Source organism: Eubalaena glacialis, chromosome 2 (genome assembly GCF_028564815.1).
Source record: "Eubalaena glacialis isolate mEubGla1 chromosome 2, mEubGla1.1.hap2.+ XY, whole genome shotgun sequence".
Taxonomy (NCBI): domain Eukaryota; kingdom Metazoa; phylum Chordata; class Mammalia; order Artiodactyla; family Balaenidae; genus Eubalaena; species Eubalaena glacialis.
Window position 1 is genome coordinate 147,906,352 of NC_083717.1, and position 22,242 is coordinate 147,928,593.

General features: G+C 39.2%; 1 protein-coding gene and 1 pseudogene across 1 annotated transcript in view; one reads left to right on the top strand and one right to left on the bottom strand.

The window, feature by feature from the left end:
* Nucleotides 1-9,521: 9,521 nt before the first annotated feature.
* Nucleotides 9,522-22,242, bottom strand: part of FERMT2 (FERM domain containing kindlin 2) — a 73,089-nt gene continuing 60,368 nt past the window's right edge. The window contains exons 11-15 of the mRNA XM_061180846.1: nucleotides 15,954-16,060; nucleotides 15,598-15,819; nucleotides 12,289-12,413; nucleotides 11,818-11,959; nucleotides 9,522-10,802 (exon numbers count right to left, since the gene is read on the bottom strand). Of these exons, the coding sequence (XP_061036829.1) occupies nucleotides 10,629-10,802; nucleotides 11,818-11,959; nucleotides 12,289-12,413; nucleotides 15,598-15,819; nucleotides 15,954-16,060 (770 nt within the window). The 3' untranslated portion in view covers nucleotides 9,522-10,628. The remainder of the gene's footprint in view (nucleotides 10,803-11,817; nucleotides 11,960-12,288; nucleotides 12,414-15,597; nucleotides 15,820-15,953; nucleotides 16,061-22,242) is intronic.
* On the top strand, nucleotides 21,138-22,146 carry LOC133085778 (Golgi membrane protein 1-like; annotated as a pseudogene).

Sequence of the window (22,242 nt, forward strand, 5' to 3'; positions counted from 1 at the left end):
TTCATTATACTGTTCTCTTTATATGTGTTTGAATTTTTCCATAATAAAAAGTTTTGAAAGTGTGTATGAAATTAAAAAGTGAATTGATGGATGGATCATGGGTTGCTCTGGTTGCCATACTTTTCTGGGCAATGTTCAATTATCCATATTAATGGGGGAGAGCAGTGGTTGAAGATTACAAGCTTTGGAACCATTTACTAGCTCCATGGCTTTGAGAAAACGCCTTGATTTCTCCATAGTTCAGGTCCGTCATAGGGCTTTGTGAGGTTTAAATGAGACGAAATATGTGTAAAGTGCTTTGCCAAGTTCTTGCTCAATAAATGTTAGCTATTACGATTAGTGGAGGGAAGATGTGGCAGAGATCACTTAAAAAATTTATTTTTACTTGGCTTTGAAAAAATCCTTTTCTGTGTAATTTGAGTGTGACTGTTTCTGATATTTGAGGAGTCGATATGATGGGATCCCACTGGGGAAGTTTTGGCTGAGAAGAAATTAGAAAAGCGCTCCTGCCCTTGCAGTGAACTTGGAAATTAACACCTAAACTTTATCTCCATGAGGTTGTCTTCAAATTCCTAACGTGAAACGATGATGTAGACAATCCCAAAATCTTTTTTTCTTATTTGTTCGCTTTTCGAATTTGAACTTTCTTTTTCTTTTCTTTTGATAGCACCTGTCTCTGGGATGTTTTGCTTGGGCCAGTATTTAAATTGGCTGTTTTGTAACTTCGAAACAGCTAGTGGTAGGGAGAGAAGGCTAAGATGTTGGGACCTAAAAATAGCAAAATAAATAATCCCCAGCTGGCTAATAAAAAACCAAGTATATAACCATATTCACTCTCAGGCCTGGAGAACACTTGACTCTGAGCGTCTTTTGTTAGCAGCTTCTAACTCCAAGCCTTCACATTGTTATAGGAAATCTTTTCCTTTATGGCTGGAATTCGTAACCTCATTCATTCAGGGAAAACGTTTTGAGCACCTTGTTTATCCCGGCCGTCAGGCGCTGGGGAGGCGAGGCCGAGCACGGCCCGCGGCTCTAAGGCTGGGACACACTCAGTAAATAAGGATGATCTCATGGGGACACAGGAAGGGTTGTCAGGGAAGGTCTCTCCGAGATTCATGGGTGCACGTCCTGTCGGATGAGAAGGGCTCCGTTGGTCTCTTTTTCTTGCTTTACATACTGTTGGGTTTTGGTGTCATTTTTCTTTAAAGGACCTAAATGGAATTTGCCAGACAGAGCTGGCTTTGAAGACTGATTTGTGGTGACAGTCTTTCCACTTCCCATTAGTTTCTCTGAGCACCACACATATTTCGTTGTAGAAAAGCAGATTTCGGCCCATCTGCTCAGGGTCAAAGTTCTCCACACACCCTCACGTGTAGCAGAGAGGTTCCCACGCTTGGGCTCTGGGCGCCGGCCTGTGATTCCCTCCTTCCCTCGCCCCTGAGGATGCTCACACGCTCCGATCTGTTTCCGCCCTCTCCCTCCTCATCCTGAAATGTAAGGAGCGTCTTTTCAAATGGAAGTTGGCCTTCCCAGGAGTCTTCTCCAGGACATCTTGTTTTGGAAGCTTCAGTGTGTTATGCCCCTTTATCTTGCATTTTTATAAAATCTCTTTTGTTGTTGCTTTTTCATCTTTTTTCCTCCGCTTTTTAAAAATAGAGGCATTTATACTAATTAAGGTTATAGCTGCTGCTTTACGTGTGTGTATTATTTTCCACGTTTCTTCAGGCTGATTTTGAAGGGCTTGTCTCCCTCACATTCTGGTTTCCCCAACTGTACTTCTGAAATAATTGGCTAAATTTAGCTTCATTTGAATAACTCAAACACATATCACATTACTCCACACGATTTCTCTGAGTATTTTAATCAGTTGTTGTTTTTTTTAATCCCTCTTTTAGGTTTTCACAAATATTTATTGAGCACCTACCATTTCCTCATGTCAGGATTGGGATTTTCTCAGTAACCTGGACCCTTGCTTCTCACCCTCCTGCCTTCAGGCACCCCCCCCACACACACACTTCTCTCTGTGTCCTTCCAGGCCTCGCCGCTCCGGTGTCCCCGTGGTCAGGCGGTGCTCGGGGCTGCTCTGGCCCGCAGCCTTCTCTGCCTCGTGAGCGCTTATCACCTCCATCACTGGCTTAGCAGTTAGTCATAAACAGCCATGTGACACGTAACAAACTTCTCCTGTACTGTCTTCCACGATTACTAGAGTCTTTTCATCTCTGGGCCCTCCATCACTTAATATAGTACTCTCTTCCTCCTGAGTGTTCAAAATATTAGATTTTTTTTAAAAAGATTAATATCTCCTTGCCTTCTACTTCTCCAGCTTTAGCTTCAGGCACCTACTTTGGTTTTCAGATGACCAAGAAAAGTTTCTCCCTTTCTCAAAAGAATAGTCAACCAGGCAGCTTTACCTGCGTCACTGAGGAACTCATCTGAATTTATAGATGTGTTGGAACAAAATGAGCTTACTGGCCTCCAGTGATTTGTGACCTCTTACTTAGAGACAGAACTCCATTAGGTATTACACCACCAACAACCCCCCTTTAAATAGTTGCCTAACAGATTGCAAAAGACTGTGCCCCAGGCTTTTATGGAGCACAGCTTCTTAGTGCAGTTTCTCAGAATATAAATCAAGGGCAAGGTTTATAATCAAATCTCATAGGTTTAAGAATCATTTTTGCTTAGAAATCAACATAATTTGATCTCAAACAGTTCTTGGGACTAGAGGAAATATTTTAAATTCATTTTGTTTGCCTAAAAAACAAAAATCAAAAGACAAAAACCCTCTAGAATTTCTACATTCCACAGATTTGTCTTAACCAGTGAAGATGAAAGAAAACATCTGTCCAGTCCCCTCTTTAAAGATCTTCATAGGAGGAATTCTGGGCATGTGAGAGGAGTCAAGGTCACAGTATAGGCTTCCATCTACAGTACAGCCAGGTCTGGATAGGGCGTTGCAAGGAACTCAGTTCTGGCTTCCTGCTAAGGATAAGTAGAAGGCATTTACTCTTCATTATGTGGTTGCTTTCAACAAAATTTATGAGAAAGCAAAAGGAAGTTTCTAAACTACTGCCATATGGCAAGTACTTGGAGCACTGAAATGAGACTAAAACCCAATCAGAAAGAAGCATAACCTATTTAGGACAAGACATCCAGGCCTCTTTTGAAACTGAAGCATTTCCAGACCTTCTGTAAAGACATATAGGCTGATTTTACAAAGTTATTTCTTGAGTATAACATCTAGAAATAAAAGTCAAATCTGAGTGACAAAGATGACCTCAAAACAGTCTCCTACTTGCTGTCTGTCCTTTGCTCTTGTTAAGTAAGTTTCTTCCCTGTTAAAGCTACTTTTGAAGCTTCTTTTTCCCCATCTTTTGTACAGAACAACTGGTATCATCACCCCCTGGTACAAATGATGGCTTTTCAAAATATACCCTTGTAAGAACACTTGATATGTATCTTGTTTAGTCCATGATTCTATGTGTCTTTTTCCATTCTCACTGAAGCCATGCTGAACTAGTCTTACTAATCCATTATTTTTAACCTTCTGACAGTTTTACTTACTTGCATCACTCCTTATTCTGGTACTTTCTGTATGAACAGGGACATTTTTAAAACAAACAAATCAAAATAGATTCCAGCTATTTTCAAGATCGCCCTGCTATGTAAGCAGTGGCTTTTATCTATCATTCCTATCCTGTTGACTTTCTGTTCATATATTTATAAAGCACTTTCAAATCATGAAAGCCTAATTTCTTGAGAGTCAACATTTTGTTCAGAATTCCTCTCTTATAAAGTCAGCATCTGTAGAAGGCTGGATCTGAAGGACACACTTTAATACTAAGGTGGGCAGCAAGGGAAGGTGTCAAGTAAGTTCCCTGACTCCTCTGCTATGACCTGGATGGTTTAATAAGATCTGGGTTGACATCCTCACAAAGGCTTATAAGTAACAATGCTGTGATTTGTATATTGACCAGAGCCTTGAGCTTTTTTTTTTTTAATTTATTTATTTTATTTATTTATTTTTGTCTGTGTTGGGTCTTCGTTGCTGCACGCGGACTTTCTCTAGTTGTGGTGAGCAGGGGCTACTCTTCGTTGCGGTGGCTTCTCTTGTTGCGGAGCACAGACTCTAGGCGTGCGGGCTCAGTAGTTGTGGCGCACAGGCTTAGTTGTCCCACGGCATGTGGGATCTTCCCAGACCAGGGCTCAAACCCATGTCCCGTGCATTGGCAGGCAGATTCTTAACCACTGCGCCACCAGGGAAGCCCCGAGCCTTGAGCTTTAAGTTGATTTTCTGATTGAGCTGATAGATCTTTTCTTATCCAGTCCCTCATGTGACTAAGCCTGCATGTTCACAGAATAGTGGTGCCGCCCGTGAGCATGAAACAGAGCAAAACCAACTGGGCCGCAAGGGGAATGAACCCCTGACCCTGGGCTCATTAGCTCCATTCGTAAACCAGGGCAGCCCAACAGTCAGCCAATTAGTGATTCACTTGGCAGGATGGGCCAGACCCATGTGCTGATCCAGTCCGGATCCAGGAAAGTCTATCAGAAGAATAGAGTGGCAGCTGTCAAGAGCAAGGCTCGCTTACTTCCATTTTTAATGTTGAAAAAATCTTGTACATTTTAAAACTTGAATCATACTATGTGTTCTGCAAGCTAGATTTTTGGTTCATCATTAGGTTGAGATTCATCTATGTTGTTTTGTGTATTGGAATTTATTCACTATTTTGATTGCATTTTATGACTGTATTATATTTGATCCATTCTACCGTGATGGACACTTGATTTCCGGTTTTTTGCTATTATAAGTAGTTCTGCTGTGCATGTTCACGTTTGTGTCTTCTGGATTGCACGTGCAAGAGTTTCTCCAGGTTCTATACATACCTAGGAGTGGAATTGCTGGCCTATAGGATACATCTTTAATTTTACCAGATGATATCAAAGTGTTTGTGCAGGGCTCTGTTCCAGTTTATATTCCCACCAACAAGTATTCCAGTGATTACACATCCTGGCCAATACTTGATATTGTCAGACTTTAAACATTTTACCAATGTGGCATGTGTGAAGCTGTATTTTAATTGTATTTAAAATTTGTTTTTTCCTCCATTTTCTAGAATACTAGTAGAGTTGTACAGCTTTTTGTAGATTTACTGGCCATTCAGCCTTCCTCTTTTGTGAAGTACCCATTCCAGTCTTCTGTCCATTTTTCTTTTGTCTTCATCAGTGAGCGTGTGTACTTACATTCCAGATGGTAATGCTCTGTCAATTACGTGTTGCAAATCTCTCTCCCAGTTTGATTTGCCTTTTTACACTTTATAATATCTTTATAGTTCTCATTTTGATGTAACTGGTTTGTACTTTTTGTCTTATTAATGCACAAGCTCTTTCCCCACTGTCATATAAATGCTCTCTTATGTTATCTTTTAAAAGTTTTATTCTTTCCCTATTTAAGTATTTAATCCATCTGGAGTTGACCTGGACTACTACATTCATAGATGGGGTTAGTGGTCTAAATTCCTTCCATAAAGATAACCACCAGCACCGTTTGGTGGGAAGTCCTTGTGTTTCATGCTGATCTGCAAGGCTGGCTTTCGGAAATCAAGTTTCCCTATGTGGGCATGTTTGCTTCTGGGGTCTGTTTGGGATCTTCGATTATTGTATTTATCTCTGTGCCAACACCACACTTTCCGTCTAGTGTTATATGACTTCTTGCTGTCTGGTAAGGCCTCACCTGTTGTTCTCTAGGAGCATCTTAGCTATTCTTGGCCTTCTGTGCTCCTGGAATAGAAGAAATGCTGTTTTCTAAATGTTCCTTCTAAGAGCTAACTGAATTTGCAGTTAGGCAAGGAAGATAGAAACAAGGTTTAGATGTTCTGAACAGTAAATATCAGAGTAAATGTGTTTACTTGAATTTTACTTGGTCATAAAAATTAAGTTCATGAAATTTAGATTTGAGATGAGAATTTATGTTCAGAAAAAGTGTTTTTTTAAAAAAATTGTCCAATATCTACAAACCATATTAATACAGATATGTTAAACCTGTCTGGTTGGTCGTGCTGTTTTTATCACAAATTTAATTAACATTGAACTTGGACCACTTCCCTGAGCAGTAATGTAGATAATGCTTGGCCAGTGAAGCCACATGAGACTATAACTAGAGCTCATGAAATAATGGTCTCAAATTATTTTGAGTGCTTGTAATTTTTAGTAATATGCAGGCCCAGGTACAGATATCAAAAGGGAGGCTCAACTAGGGGGGTGTGTGTGGGGGGGTGTGTGTGTGTGTGCACTCTGGTAACTGTTCACTAAGGGAATAAATAGAGAATTTTAATGTACACATTCAGCCTGGGAAACTTTGTATTGTTTATTAAATAAAGCAGAGAAAGCAAGAGAGGAGTCAGCACAGCGGGAAATAAGGTCACCAGATAAGGCTTCTTTGCTACCCTGTTTCCTGTTCTGGATGGCTCTGCCGTCCATTCGGAGTTTCATTCCTCTTACCCAGCTTGACAATTTCCCATTTCCTGTCACTCTCTCTGCCACCTCCCCCATTCTTGAGCTGCCAAACCAAAGCAGTTCAAACAGATAAAGACACAGTTAATTTGCTGAAGAGCACAGAGCTTTCAGTAAACACCTTCTTCCTGCATAGTACTGTGTAGAGATGACAGGAGCTTTATCAGCAGAATGAGAACTGGATCAACTTCTTACTGTACATGTCTATTAGGTCTACACCCAGATAGCAAGTCAGCTCACCTCTGCCTTTCTTTGCAACTATATAGCTGCAAAAAGAGGGGATGGCTACAGTAGCCACAAAAACGTTTTGGAAGGGGGTGGCAGGATTTTTTGGAATCAGTGTCTGCATTTTTAGAATAAAGCAGAGCATAGACAGTAGCTGTTCAGGGTCATGTGTGGAGGAGAGGCATTCAGGAAGTATCAGTGATGATACTCTGTCACAAAGGGATGGATTTCAGAAAGCCCTGTTCTTATTTTCTGAATTATCAAAGTGGTGAAGACATTACCATGTTTTGATTGATGGTCTAAGAACAGCAGCAGCCCTTGTCAAACTTAATTATAGGGGGTAGAAAGAATTATGAAAGGTACAGGATAAGGATGCATTCCAGAGAATCAAAAAAGTTTTGAGTTTAAAACAACCTAACATTTTACTAAGAAACTACTACATTCAGTGTAGGTACAGTTAACTCTGTGGTTTTTCCTACATAAATTAAGGGTCAGGAACCTAGGTTGGTCTGATCCCACTACATCACTAACTGATAACTAAAGCACCTTAATAAGACTTTTAACATTAAAAAAAAAAAAAAACTATGGAATACAAAATGAAATAAGCACTATCTGCTACACTGTTGCTTTTTGGCCGGTGTAAGAGCAAGTCAAGAACTGCCAATTGGCTTTCCTTCTACAAAGTTCATGTCTCTGGGGTTATAGATGTGTTAATTAGCTAGGTGGTGGGAATCCTTTCATAGTGTGTACCTACATCAAATCACAATGTACACTTTAAATATCTTACAGTTTGGTCAATTATACCTCAGTAATACCGGGGAAAAATAAGTTCACGTCTCTAGGTACCTGACTTGAAGTTCAAGGTTTTGTAAAAAATAATTTGTACCAAGTGAAGATTACTGATTAACTACATCAGGGGCTTCCAGCTGGTCTCTAACCTCCTGATTTAAGAGAAAGAGTCAGAAGGGAGCTTAGTCTCCCATCCCCTGAGCCTTCACATCCACTTAAAGCTGAGTCACTGAGCAGAAACCAGAAACTATGTTGCTGCAGGCCCTGCCAGTGTTCTTTTCACAGACTGGTATCATCTCTGTAGAGAGATCACCACCAATAGGGTTCCCCAGGATTCTTGAAGGCTTTGTTTTTAATACCACTGGACAGGGAGATGGAAACCAGGGTTCCACTTCTAGCTCTGCCTTGGCACTTGTCAGTTATTATAGCTGTGTGACTTTAAACAGGTCACTTGGCCTCTCTGAGCTTCACCTATAAAATGAGGTTGAATTGCACGAATCTTTAGATAATGTATGTGAAAGCACTTAGCATGCCTCTTAGTGCACAGTTGGTGTGCCAAAAATGTTTCCTCCGTATTAAACTATGCTGAGGCTGAAAAATTCTAAGTTGTAATAATTCCTTGATTTCCAAGATGGCCATCACTATATTCAATAAACAACTGTATGTTAACTGATCCTAGGTAGAAACCATGAGGCTCAGATCCAGTCCTCAAGGAAGTAATAATTTATTAGGGGCAATAGGATATACTCAATAAAGATGATTGCTCTTAAGTTCCAAAAAGGACCAAATTCAATGGCAGTTCAGAGTAAGAGAAAATTTTTGGCTACAAGGAAACTTGGAAGTATTCATGGAAGAAAGAACACTTGAGCTCTTTCTAAAATTTCTAAAATGCTATAGAAAGCTGAGATTTGGACAGGTGGAGACTAGAAGGTTTGGGGATGAAGACATCGCAGGTTTGGGGAATGACATGGAGATGGGCAAGTGCAAAGTGTGTCTGCAGCCGCCCAGTTTGAGTGAAGTATGCAGAAGACTGTTGGGAGATAAGGGTGAAAAAATGTGACCTGGGAAACAGGCCACAGAAGACCTCTGAGCACTTAACTGGGGACTTTTAGCTTTTATGCTGTAAGCAACCAAGAGTTATTAGAGCATAGCCTGTTGCTGTGCTGGGGCTAAATTAATCTTGAAATCACTGGGAGGGCAGTGGGGCAACCAGAGGCAGGGAAGTCAGCACAGAGGCTACTCTCTCCCTTGTGGGGAGGCCATGGGACCATCAACGACTCGGGCACGCCATAGACTAAATATATTTTAGGGCTTTTAGCAAGTGACTGTACAAGTTGGTGATCTGTACTTAAGGGAACATATTATTACTTTTTTTTGTTGTTGTTGTTAATGGGAAGGAGCTCTTAAATTTATGTTATGACCTGGCCTTAGAGTACAAAGAAAAGCCATGGAGAATGTGACACAGACCAAAGAAAGACCTGAATTCAGGGCATGGTGAGAGCAATGACAAATGAAAGACACTGGGCTGCATGAGGGAAATATCAACAGGGCTTGGCCTGATTAACTGCAAGGGGTAAAGGAGAAAGTCCAGAACGGAAGTTCTGAGTCTGAATGATGATGGGATAGCAGTAACAATACAGAGTAAATTCATAAAAATTGTGTTTTTTGAAACTGAGTCAGTCATTTTACTGTTTAAAACCAGTTCTGCCCAAGTCAACCAGTGCGGTTCATCTGTCACATTTCTGTTTATAGCTATATTTCTAACATATAAATATTTTACAGTTCATTCCTCAGTAGTAGGAAAAATGAGGGGTTTCTGTTTAAGTGGAAGACTCCACCTTAGAGATTAAGTCTGTCTGTCTGGTGACACTCCAGAATGCTAAGCAAGCTGTCCTCACAGGCTGCAGGTAAGCACTTCCAAAAGGCAAACGATCATTTCTACACAGTTAATGCCATGTAAACAGTACAAACAAGAAGTACAAAGAAACATTAAATAAAAGATTTTGCTTTTATTTAAAATAAAATGCATTTATACAGTCTTTAAACCACGGATTATTGAACAATACTGGTAATCTACCCCTCCCTGGCACCCTTTTGGGCTACGTGAGCTAGGAATTTTCTGACTAGCACCAATGCGGATTGTAACAGCGCAACAGACTAGAACACAGCCAGTCCAGGCATTCGAGTTAAGGACACTGTGGCAAATCATGACTATAATGAAGTCATCCTTAATTTAGCAGATATTAAAACTGCACATTAATTATATTTTAAAGAGCATTTAATTAATGCAAAGAAGCAACATCCAAGCCATTTGCTAGTTGTGAGTAGTTTTTTAAAAAACTGTACAATTTTATAAAATTTGTGTTTGTACATTAGTTACATAAAATGCATACTTCATAGACCTTTACTTCATATTGTAATGCAAAAGTTGCATATTTTAGGCAGACAGTGAATATGCTGGTGAATACTAAAAGTGTTGTAATACAATATGGTGTAAAAATAAACACAAGACAATATACATACATGCTTATTCAAGGACAAAAACAAACCAGGCATGACGACTAACAGCATTTTCCTTCAAGATCAAACAATGACAGTATTAAATATCAGGCACCTTCTGCAGGCCTGATTTATTTTGGGGGGGTTGGGGGCGGACGGACGACAAATGGCAACCAGAAGTAGGCTGTTTGAAAAATACAGGTCAAATTAAACATACATTAAAACACATGCATTAAACATGATAAATAGACTTCATATAGTTTAAGCCCTGGATAGCTTTAAAGTAGATGGCTTGAGTTTCTTACATACAGTTTGGCTAGCTTGAATCAGTGATGTTTTGTTTCTGACTTGCCCACTACTTCAGTTTTCAATTCATGGCCCTAAGGAACGTGTGCCATATTCAAGTCCATATATTGTATCATGATAGCGATTAATAGTCGTGCTTGTTAGTGCACATATTAACTGGTCTGGTAAGGCAAAAATGTTTTCATGATAAAATGATAAATTTCAAGCTTACTTTATTAAGCAGCATATAACAAACAACAGCTTTTAAACTTAAATAACTGTTATGGCCATGGAGCTTCATTACACAGCATTTCTGTTCACACCCAACCACTGGTAAGTTTGTAGAACATCTCTTCATCTAAACTCTCATTTTGGTCTTTTGCACGTGTTGAGAGAAATATGTAGCCACCAATGAATTCATGAACCACTTTGCAATCTACTTCAGTACAAATGAAGGACAATCGTACTTCATCTGCAAACTCTACAGTGACCTAGAACAAAGACAGAGAACGATCAGTCCCTGCAAAACTCCAGATGGTTGGGTCCAAGTGAAGCTACTGTGCTTAAGGTCTGTCCTTATCACAAAATACTTGCTGGTCCTCAAATATTTTTTTAATCCTAAACTAATAATGCCTTTAAGTCCAAAAGCATAAGTAAAGTTTACTAGCCCCTCCCCTCCTCCTTTTTAGTTTTCTTGTTCTGAAAAGGAAGACTGAATGCAAGGGGGCTTTAGGTCATTAGGTTCCCAAATGGTCTCTGGTGATTCAATTAATGAGAATGTCTCTCTTGAAGTCCTGGGAGAAAACCTACTTCCTGTGTTTAATATCTGCTTTAGATATTTAACCTTTAGGTTTCATGTTTGAACATTTCAGAAATACAAGATTCTATGAAGTAACTGAAATCGATACAACAAACCCAGCGACCCTAAAACAGATGACTTATTAGTAAAACATTCTGTTTATTTTAAATGACAATCATGTACTCTAAGGCTAGGGTAGCATGATGTGCCAGGCTTTAGAGCCCTAAGTATCCCAGTTTGAATCCTGATTCTGTTACTAAGTGTGTGGTCACTGACAGTGACGGCCCTCAGTCCTCTAAATTCTAGTGTCCTCATTTGTAAAGTGGGGATAATCCATCAACCTTACAGGGCTGAGGTGAGGTTTAGAAATATGGTACAAATGTAAAACATCTAGTATCATGCCTGGCACAGGCATTCAATAAAGAGTAGCTGCTATTTGTGAGTGGAAAGGATTTATCCGTTATAGAAAGATAACCTTAAAGATGAGGCAATATTGTAAAATATTATGTTCTTAGAATTTAATATCTAGGCTAGTTATGAAATAGGCAAGTTTAAGGAGGAAATGAATAGAATAACCAACCACGTTTTACACTTTAAGAGGTAATGGTACAAATAATCTTCAGAATTTATAGGCCTTTTTCTTCTTAATTCATTCATTTTTAGCAGACGGACTACATACGCATTCAAGTAGCATAGTTACAGCTTACCATTTTTATTTCCCAGTTTACATTCCACTGTTTCATGTTACTGAAACGCCAGGTTTTAATTGCATCTCCTGTGCTGGCGTCCATCCTAATCAGTCTGTTGTATGCAATTCCAATAAGTTCTTCTTTTTTGCCCCCTTGGAATCTACAGCATTAAAAACATAAATAAATGTTTTAAAACATGTTGGGGGTGGGAGGGGGACATGTTGGTCTGTTTTTCTTCAAGACACGTGTGTTTTAATTCTAAAAGAAGTGCTATTCTTGCACAAAACAGAAATGCAATCATTTTGAATTTTTGATGAAACAATTTTAAGTATAGAAAATACATTCCAACAGTCTTTAAATTTTACTGTGTAACAGGTTAATGGGTCTCAGGAGGTAGCTTTAAATGTTTAATCTCTAATTAAATGAAGTAGATTAAGTAAAAAGGCACAGATTAAGGTTTACACATAGGTGCTTAGTAGAACCACTGACCTTGCAATAAAGTGTGTGATGCCGAATTCTGGTAATGACTGCCAAGCTTGAATAAATCTCATCTTGGCTTCAATAAGACTCATCTGAGCTACATTCTGATGGGCCTCCAAGATTCTTGCTGTTATCTAAACATGATTAAACATCATCTTTACCATTAGATATTATTCTTTCATGGTAGAATCAAGACAAAAACAGATTAAAACATTGAATTATGTGCCCCACCCAAAATTATGTATTGCAAGAGTTGGAATTAGAAAATATCTGAAGCTACATTTGGGAATTTTAGTAAAATAATGACTTTCCAAAATAAACCTCAATATATATTTTTTCTTAATTTTAGTTTCCATATGTCAAGAAACAGGGAACTCTTAGGAGTGCATAACTGCCATTCTTGAGACATATTCAAGTACACATACATATGATACTGCATTATAAAACTATATTTTGTAATCCTCATATACATGACGGGTTTTAAATTCACAGCACCAAGATATATGATCAGAATGAGTACCTGGCATACAAGTTTCTAGCAGGAATAATATACATTTTAGCAGCTTTAAAGTACTTGAAATCACTGTAATAACTTTAAAATTTTTCTAAAGCAATCATTAGAAAGGTTAATTTTTTAATTTAAATTATACTCAGTTTGGGATGACTATTCCCTCAAAGAGTAGAAGGAAATTAATCCATGAGGGGAGATTGTAGCTAGGGCTTTAAATATTTTTAATTATTTCTTTTCTTTTTCTTTTTTGTAAATATGGAGAACTTACCAAATCTCTTATATAGCCTGGCTGTAGATGGCAATGCGAGGAAAAGAAAAAGGAAGCAGAAAGAAAAAAAGGCAATCAGAAAAAATGGCAATGAAGCAAAGAAAAAGTTGCGGTAACCTGCAAACCAAAATTCCAGCCAAAAACCATGCAAAAAATTACTTTAGACGGAAATCAAGCAAAGTAAACGCAAGCATGAAAATGAAAATGAGAAAGCAGTGATTACTTTCCATTTAGAATACTAAGAAACACTCCACATTATTTTAGATTGTTAAGTGTTACTAAAATTAAGGGTAGAAATTTGTAGGGAGAAAATTAAGAGCAAATAACCTTTCCCCCCTCATGTACCAGTTCTTACTGGTTAGGGTAAAGCTAATTATTTTAGTAGCAAAATAAAAATTAATATTCAGAAGCCTTTAATGTTGTCTCATATTGAGTCAGATAATATATCCATGCACCGCTTTTCAGAAATAAGTTGAAGGCATAAAGTAAGTGCAGTGACCATACTGTTTTTTTTATTTACACAAGAAAAGCAAACCCCTCAATTACCATCTGTTTTTTGCATCCTTTTTCCTGGAAGGGAAAATAAAAATATGCCATACACTACAGTAGGAGTGGTGGCTATAAACATATTGGTCCATTTCAATTTGGATTAACATGGATAAGAACAATTCTTATCCTTTAAAACGTAGAACAATTCTTTCCTTTAAAATGTTAAAATCCAGTTTGGGAGTCATCTATGTAAAAAATATGCATAGCAAATTTAATTAATATACAGTTTTTGGGAATTAAAGTAGATTAACTATAACAAAGGCTATATTGATGGACCCAAAGACTTTATGCCCTGGTAGGGCTGAATGACCCCATGGCCTGCACATCTTAGACCTACCTGACTCCGGAGTGCCACTGGATTATACAGTTTAACAAACAATTACTGAGCAATATATCCAACGACTAGTACAGCACCTGACACAACTAAACTAAACTCCTGCTTCTCAGCACTTACTAGGTGTCAGGGCAATAATATGACTCAACCTCCAAGTCTAGTTAGGGAAAGGAGAACTCAAAAAGAATGTGCCTTTGATAAGATGCCAATGTGGAAGACAGGGCTAGAAAGATCCTTAATCTCAGACCACACACATACTGCCATCCTGCCAGTTAAAGACAGTCACACATTCTCTGTTCTCAAGAGAATTTTTAGCTGACATCTATTCAAGAACTCACCAACAGAAAAGTACCTTTTTAAAGCAAAAACTATCATTTTAAAGGCTTCTGAGAAAACAATACCTGTCTGACAACTAAACCAACATTTGGCAATCTTCACAATTATACTTTAAGATCTTTTTTTCCTAATACCTGATAGTGAAATGAGATTGCTAAAGATCTGAAACTATTCATTGACTTTGAAGGCAAATGAATCCACTTTTAGAAACAAGTCTCTTTATAAATAATTTTTAAATGAATTAACTAAGAATAAAAAATGAAATTAGAACTCGATTCACTTTCCCTTTTTAACTTACAATCTACATTCCACAAAGCTCCCCAGGGCAGCATTTCCTCCATTCCTCACTACTCCCACATCATATGACCGTGGGATAGACCATTTCCATACAGTTTACACAACCTCTGAAACTTAAAGACAAATACTTGGTGATTAAAACTTCTGAACATTTCTAGCTAAGTGATTTCAGATCCATATGATAAAGACTGTATTTAAAGTTAAGAATTAGTAAGTGTTCTGGATATATCACTGGGCCTTTCCAGTAATGTTTTAAAATTACTCCTTAACAAAAATAAAAATGAAACTAGATAAAAATGAAATATTTATTTCAAAGTTCTTCTTCACTCCCCTCCTAAACTGGAGCCGTTTCCTTTTATGGCATGATGCTGGGTGTAGACAATACTGGGGGCTATCCCAAGTGAAACGCCCCTGGCAAAGAACCTTTTATGTTGTACCAAAGAACCTTTTTCCTAAACAGCAATCCTCTTATGGTATTAATTTCCAGGAAAGGAATTCTAAACAGAGGGAACAAAAGCAGTGAATTTCAATGAAAATTTACCAAACTTTGTCACATTATGCAAATGTTGCTTAGGTTTTGACTGTTAATGTTAAGAAAAGACAATGTTCAACGTGGACTATATCTACCCTCGTAAAGTTTGTTTCCAAAGCTGAAAAAGTCAATTTTGACAGCAAGAAGAGTCATCACAGATTTGGTTGGGAAATGCTGGCTGTGCTTTAGATCAGACTTACAGAACATCCTGTTAGCAGAGTGATTTCCTCAGGTTGTTTAGAATAAATATGCTCCCAATATTCCACCTCATTATCTTTCATATTAAAATAATAAGGCTTTTCTTAAATGACCAATTTAAACTGACTGAAAGCTATTTATTTCTTATTTTATATTTTAACCACCTGATATGAAATTAAGACTACCAATTAAAACGAAAAAGTTGTGTTTAAGAGGGGGAAGCTAAAGTATATGTAGAAAATTATAAAACAAATCAGCAGAAAATAGCAGATGAAGTAAAATGAATCAAGTACCTGCTTGTTCTTGTACTTTTTTAGATAGCGAGGGGACACCAAACATTCAGGATTTATATCAGTTGTGATCTGCTCTGGTATTAACTGAGGATCTGGATTTAAATGCTGCATCTTCAGAAAGGAAAGAATATTTTGAACTTCTAAGCTATAAGAACTGTCCGCCATGGTCTTGCCTTTGGAGGCCAATCTGCAGGCTGCCATCCAGTGTGCATACTGTTTTTCCTGTTGAAAAGAAATACTGAGGTTTGAAATCTATCACATGATGATAGTCCTTTGAGTATAAAATATAAGAATGAATGGTCAACTCAGTAAGGAAGCAAAGAAAACTGAGGTTTACTTTTAATCAGAAAACTTACATTGTCACAACGAAGCCAGATTTCATTCATGCCCTCTGCAACTGGAATGAGGAGTTTAATGTTAAATTTTTGGCCTGAAATGTTCACATCTGGGGTAACTTCACACCCTGTAGTAAAAAAATTATTAAAATGATCAAATTTACTCTTAAGAAATCCCAAGCCCATATAGGCAGCCCTCATTTTATGGCATCTTAACATGTTGAATTTGCTGTCGTGGAATCTAAGTCAGGGAATAAATTCTTTATGCGCAGTAATTTTGTCCGGGGGTGGAGCAAAGAATCATATCTATATAATATACAAGAGATTTAACTGCACAGAGTTTGTGGCCCTTGATTGAGAAGAGAAGGAAAGAGTCCTATTAAAAGGATATTTTACCAAAAACACTTGCACTCCATCCCACAAATTTTATATGTATTGTTTTAATATCATTCAGTTCTTTGAATCTTAAGTTATTTGGGATTTTTTCCCTAAGTTTCTAAATGTACAGGGATTTTTAAATATCTTTCTATAATTAAATTCTAACTTAATTGTGTTTGGGTCAGAATAAATGACTTTTATGATGCTTTTTAAAAAAGGCATGTTTCGGGTGGATTACCCAGTTTGAGCTGGAGTCCTATATAAGGGCCTCCTTAGGACCCCACTGCTCCCTAACTCAACTGCTCTCCTCTCCTATTCCTGTGTGGAAGCAAGAAGCTTAATGGCACAGGGGAGGGGAAGCATAGGATCTCCTGATTCAACTGAATGCTCCTGGGCACAGGCCTCCTTCCAAAACTCCAGGGTGTTGGAATACTTAACAAGCAGTTCAATTCAGAGGGTGATCATTTGAACAAAAATAGTTTCTTAGTCATTTCTTTGTACATATGAAAAATTAACTGTAAGCACAATATATTAGGAGTCCATCTGGTATAGAAGGTAACATAAACTTATATACATGGGAAGTCAGTATGAAAATAAGTGGCATGCAGAATTTCACTCTACTGGCAAGTTTTCAGGAATACATACATTTATGGATTATAAAAATCCATGTAATCAACTCTGTTAACCATTAGCTGGTGGCTTTACAGAAGAGAACACAGATTTACTGAATGTATATACCCAGTTAGATAATGGGACAATGGTCAGAATAAATTAGTAACCAGTATAATATAGTGAAGAAGAGCTCTGCAAGCAGACAGATTTGGGTTCCAGACCCTTCTCAACCACTTCATAATCATGTCCAATTTATTTATGCCCAAATATCCTGACCTTAAACTCTACCTCATAGGGATGCTGTAAGGATCAATAAGATAATGAACATGTCAGAGCTCCCTAAAGAGTATTCCAACTGTTAGTACTTAGTTCATGTCACCCTCAATACGTGTTAAGACCATCCAGTAGGCTCTATGAGGAAGAATGTAAACTGTTAGCAGGGCCTGCTGTTGCCTTTCTCCTTGTACTGGAGCAACTTCTCCCGGCACAGAGAGTACAAGGAACAAGATAATAAACCTCTACGTATCTATCACACAAAAAGAACATATGTTTAAATTGTCATTTTTTTCCCCATCACATAAATGTTTTAAGTATCATATAAAAGAAACAGAACATGTTAGATAAAGGAGAGATCCTCTCCTCTCCAGAATTAACTTCAATCATTCATTTGATGGACCTTCTCCCCTCTTTGCTTTCTTTTTAGAACATTTACTCCACATAAATAGCTACCACATTAACTCCTATACAATCATTAGAAACAATTAGGAAGTTGTGTGGCAATGTGTTTAACCTTCAAAGTTAAAACAGAGATGTTTGAAGATACACAATCTTTTCCACAAATTTCATTAATCATGCAAGTAGATTTAAAGTACCCAAGCCCATAATAATTAGACCTCTTTTTAAAGTAAAATACCAAAAAAACTAAAAAGGGAGAGACCAAGTGAGTGTTAACTCAGGCACTAGTGTAAGCACAGAGGCACTCAGTAGCCACATTTCAGACAGTATTCACCCCATGCCTGCTCCAAGCACAGGCTACCTGCTTCCATGGTAACATGCTGGACTTCACTGTAACCCAATTACTAGTCCTCTGAAGCATTAAATGCAAACAGCCCACTCTGATCACAATCTTCCATCCTAAATCTCCTCAAGTTCTTTGAGAGACCCAATCCTGTGACCCCATCACTTTCTCCCCATCATGTTTCCACCTCTTCCTTCTCTGCAGTCCAGCCTGGACCCCGCTGCACCAGCTGTCACATCCAACTCCCCACACTCACTGTCTTTCCATTATACACACTCAGCAAAACCTTCACCCTAGCTCAACCCAGCCATCTACCACTTACTTGCCTATGCTCTGGCTGCTGAGCACTCTACGAGGGAAAGGGGGAGAGAAAAAAAAAAATCACAAAACTGAGCAGGTAAGTTTCACCAGAAATTCGTAAATTCCCAACCTTAGCCTGCCCCTTGACACTGGCAAGCCTTCTGTGTTAACAGACCTTCTCAACAATGTTTATTTCACATCGTCTCAGGCCTCCTATGCCACTCACTCTCAGGGGACAACCTCACACGTTACTTTCCCAAGACGACGAAAGCCATCAAAAGTGAGGTGCCCCAACTTCCTGCCACCAAAGCAGATAAACCTGGCTGCCCTTGCTTCCACACAGTGGAAGAGGTGTCTCTCCTCCCAAGGCTCTTCTGTCCGAGTGGGCTGAATTTTCTACCACCCGTCAGGAACCTTGCTCCATCACAGAGATCTTCTCCTCCCACCTCCCTTCCTTTCTTTCTACTGTGATGTTTCCATCAGCATTTAACTTCCTTGAGTCTCTCATCTTAAACCATAAAACGCCTCTCTCCTCTACCTTATACCTCTCTCTTCTATTACTGCCCTCTTTCCTCCTTCTCTGTCACAGATAAGGTGCATCAAAAAGCTGTCTTTGTTTCCTATGTATCTCTCAGTGACTGTACTTTGGCTCCCATACTTAAAAGCCCACTGAAATCTGCTGAATCTGTTCTTAATCAAGGTTACTAACCACCTCCATGTAGCTAAATCCTATGGAGGCTTAATCTTACTTTTCTGTAGCATGTGACACTATTGACTACACTGTCCTTTTCGAAACAACTTTTACCTTAACTTCCATCATGCCTCATTTCCATGGTCTTCCTATATATTATTTTTTGTGGTTTATTTCCCTTGCAAGTTCCTCCTCCTCTAATCTGCCCTGTCCCTTAAACATGGGTGTCCTGCACGGTTCTGCTCTTAGCCTTTTCATATTGTAGACAACTATTCCAGTGGCTACGTCTACCATTAATACTAACTGCTACCACATCGCTATCTGCAGCATGGATCTCGCCCGTGCTCCAAACAGATACCCCACCGGCACCTCAAATTTAAAATAACCCAATTAAATTAAGCTCATCTTCCTCCCCAAACTCATCTCTTCTATATTCTCAGTCTCAATATCACCCTATCCACCCAGCTATACAAGCCAGAATCAAGTCCCTCCCCGAGCCTCTCCCAGGTCAATCACCCAGTCTGTTGATCGAACTTCCTCAGAATCTAATGAAGTTGCGCCCTTTTCTCCACCCATATTGATAAACGTAATTTGGATCACTATCGCTGCTCTAAAATTACTCCTCTACACTGTAGCCAATATAAATATGATGGATCCCATCATTTTCATAATAATCTTTCAGTGTCACTTCATTGCTGCCAGTTTAAAAAACTTAACAATTTTATCCTCTAATTCCTGCCAATTTCTTCTGCCATTACCTCTCATAGTTAGCAGGAATGGATTCAACAGCTATGAAGGAAGGGTTCATCCTCCCCCCTTAAACTCCATATTCCGGAAGCACAACCCGCCCTGTGATTGCTGATGCTTCTCTCCACGCATGTGCACACCAGTCTCTTTTACCAACTCTCCTCCTACCTTCCACAGATCACAATTTTCTCTTTTGGATCTTAACTGTGACATTATTTCCCCCACGAAATCTCTCTTAATTCTCTCCAACGTCACTGAAGACTAACTGATACAGCACCCTTACCTCTTTGCTCCTCTGATCTATTGCTTACTTTTTAAAGTATTATTTATTGCCCGAACTGTAGCTGTTTATCTCCTGACATGCTCTAAACATCTTGAAGGATGCGACGATAATCTGTTCTTGCTCCTGTCTCTAGTACCTGGCACAGTTCATGGCAGAAGATCAATCAGCATCTGCTGAACTGCACTTTTTAGAACTGTGCATTTTAGATATCTTAGGGGCCTTAGAGAGCATCCAGTCCAATACTCTCATTACTCAGAGGAAGATACTAAGGTCCAGATAGGCTACTTTTCCAAAATCACAGAGCAGAACAGAATCTAGGCCATTTGATTTAGTTTAGTGGCAGAGCAGAATCTAGGCCGTTTGATTCTTAGTCTAGTGTTACCTTCACCAGTGTGATGTGCTAGAAAAGTGCTCCTTTGGGAGGACTTGGGAGAAGTGGGATTAGGACACCCTGTAGGCTGTTCTCCACAGCAGGACTTAACTTCTCAGTTATAGAAGAAGACTAAGGATGTAATAGGGACAGAGAAGACGGGGGACAGAGAAGACAGGGCCCAGAAGACAGATTAAGTCTCTAAATCAAGAGTGGATAATTGCAGCTGGTCCTGAGCAGCTTAGAAGGGAAGCAAGAGGACAGCTGCAATAGATTTTGAGAGTAACAAATAATGGTAAAGACTCAAAAGTTAAACTCGTGACTTAGAGAAAAAGACAGTGAGTCTTAACTAGAAGTTTTAGGAAAATTACAGAATTTCAACACATGGGCACAGCAATCATCTACCCAGGGCAGAGGTCTTTCTATTTATTAAAATGTGTGTAACGATACAGCAATAGTTCAGATGACTACTGGGCAGAGTAGAGATAGGGTAGAGATTTGGACATCTTGTTGAAATATACTAAAAATATACTAATGCACAATTTACTAAGAAAAATTAAGAATACAGATCTACAGATGTAACTCCAGAGCCCGGAAGCACCTAACTCCTTTCTTAACTGCCTCTCCAACCCCTTAACTCAGTTAGGAATTCAAGTCTCACAAGAATGCATCTGACTGGAATCTAAATCTCACTGGAAATGAGTCTGGAAAATGTATTTTAGTCTTCCAGCTTTTGCTGTAAGGGAAGGCACAGTAAAAGGAGTCTGGAACAGTGAGGAGCCCATCTGCTGCATCCTCCACCAAGTATGCTGGGTGCCACGGGGGCAGTGAGTGCTGTGGGAGCCTGTGGGAGAGCAGGCTTCCTGGAGGAAGTGGTATCTAAACTGGAAGTGAGGTGGCAGTTTTAAGTAACATCACTGCAAGTGAGAGGCTCATGAACAATCTGCAAGACCAGATAAAGGCTGCAGAGAATCACAGAAAGAGGCAGCAGGATGTCTTCCAGCCATAGAAGAACCAGACCAACCTGGAGAGGGAACTCTCCTACCACCTGAACCAGTGCATCCAACAGATGAGAGCAGTGAAGGAGCAGTATGAAGAACCAACAGAACTCACTAAAACCAAGATGAAGCTGTAACTCCACAGACCTGAACAGAAAAAAAAAAGACCAAAACCAGCAGCTCTGAGCCCTCGGCCAGGCTCAGTCTGGGCCACAGGAAGCAAGCCCGCCACTGCTGCCACAGGACCGTGGAAACAGGTCCAGCAATGTGTGCCTCAAATACCAGCCCCTGTTTTGAGACAGCTTTGGATCTGAAGAAATAAGAGGAAACCAATGAGATTCAGGTCATCAGCTAGGAGGAGCCTCAGAGGGGTATCCTGGGGCTGCCCCAGGAGCCAGGACGAGAGCAGTGTTGAAGATGACGAAAATGTGCAGGGAAGACGTGTTGGGAAAGGGGAAGAACTCAGCTAAACCCTACAGGTGGCTAACCCACTGGTGAGCGAGAAAACCAAGAGACTGGGGACCTGAGCTGGACCAGCTTGTTACCAGTGAAGGTCAGGAAGAGGAGCAGGATGCTGATGAGGAAGGGAGAAACCAGCAAAAACTGGGAGGAGATGACTACAGCACAGATGAGAATGAGGCAGAATCTGAAAATTAAGTGGGCAGCTCCTACAGAATGAGGAAAACCTAAATGTCCTAATACTGAAGAACAGAAAAGAGACATCATAAGTTTACTTGGGATAAAAGTAGAATCACACACTTCAAGTGAGGACTGCACAGAGATTACAACAAAATATTCATGTGAAATTGAATACTAAACATAAAAATGTACCTAAAGGAGTTAAGAAACTAAAAAACTAAAAAACTTTATCCCCCAGCAAGACAAAGTTTATTGAATATTAGCTAACAGATAT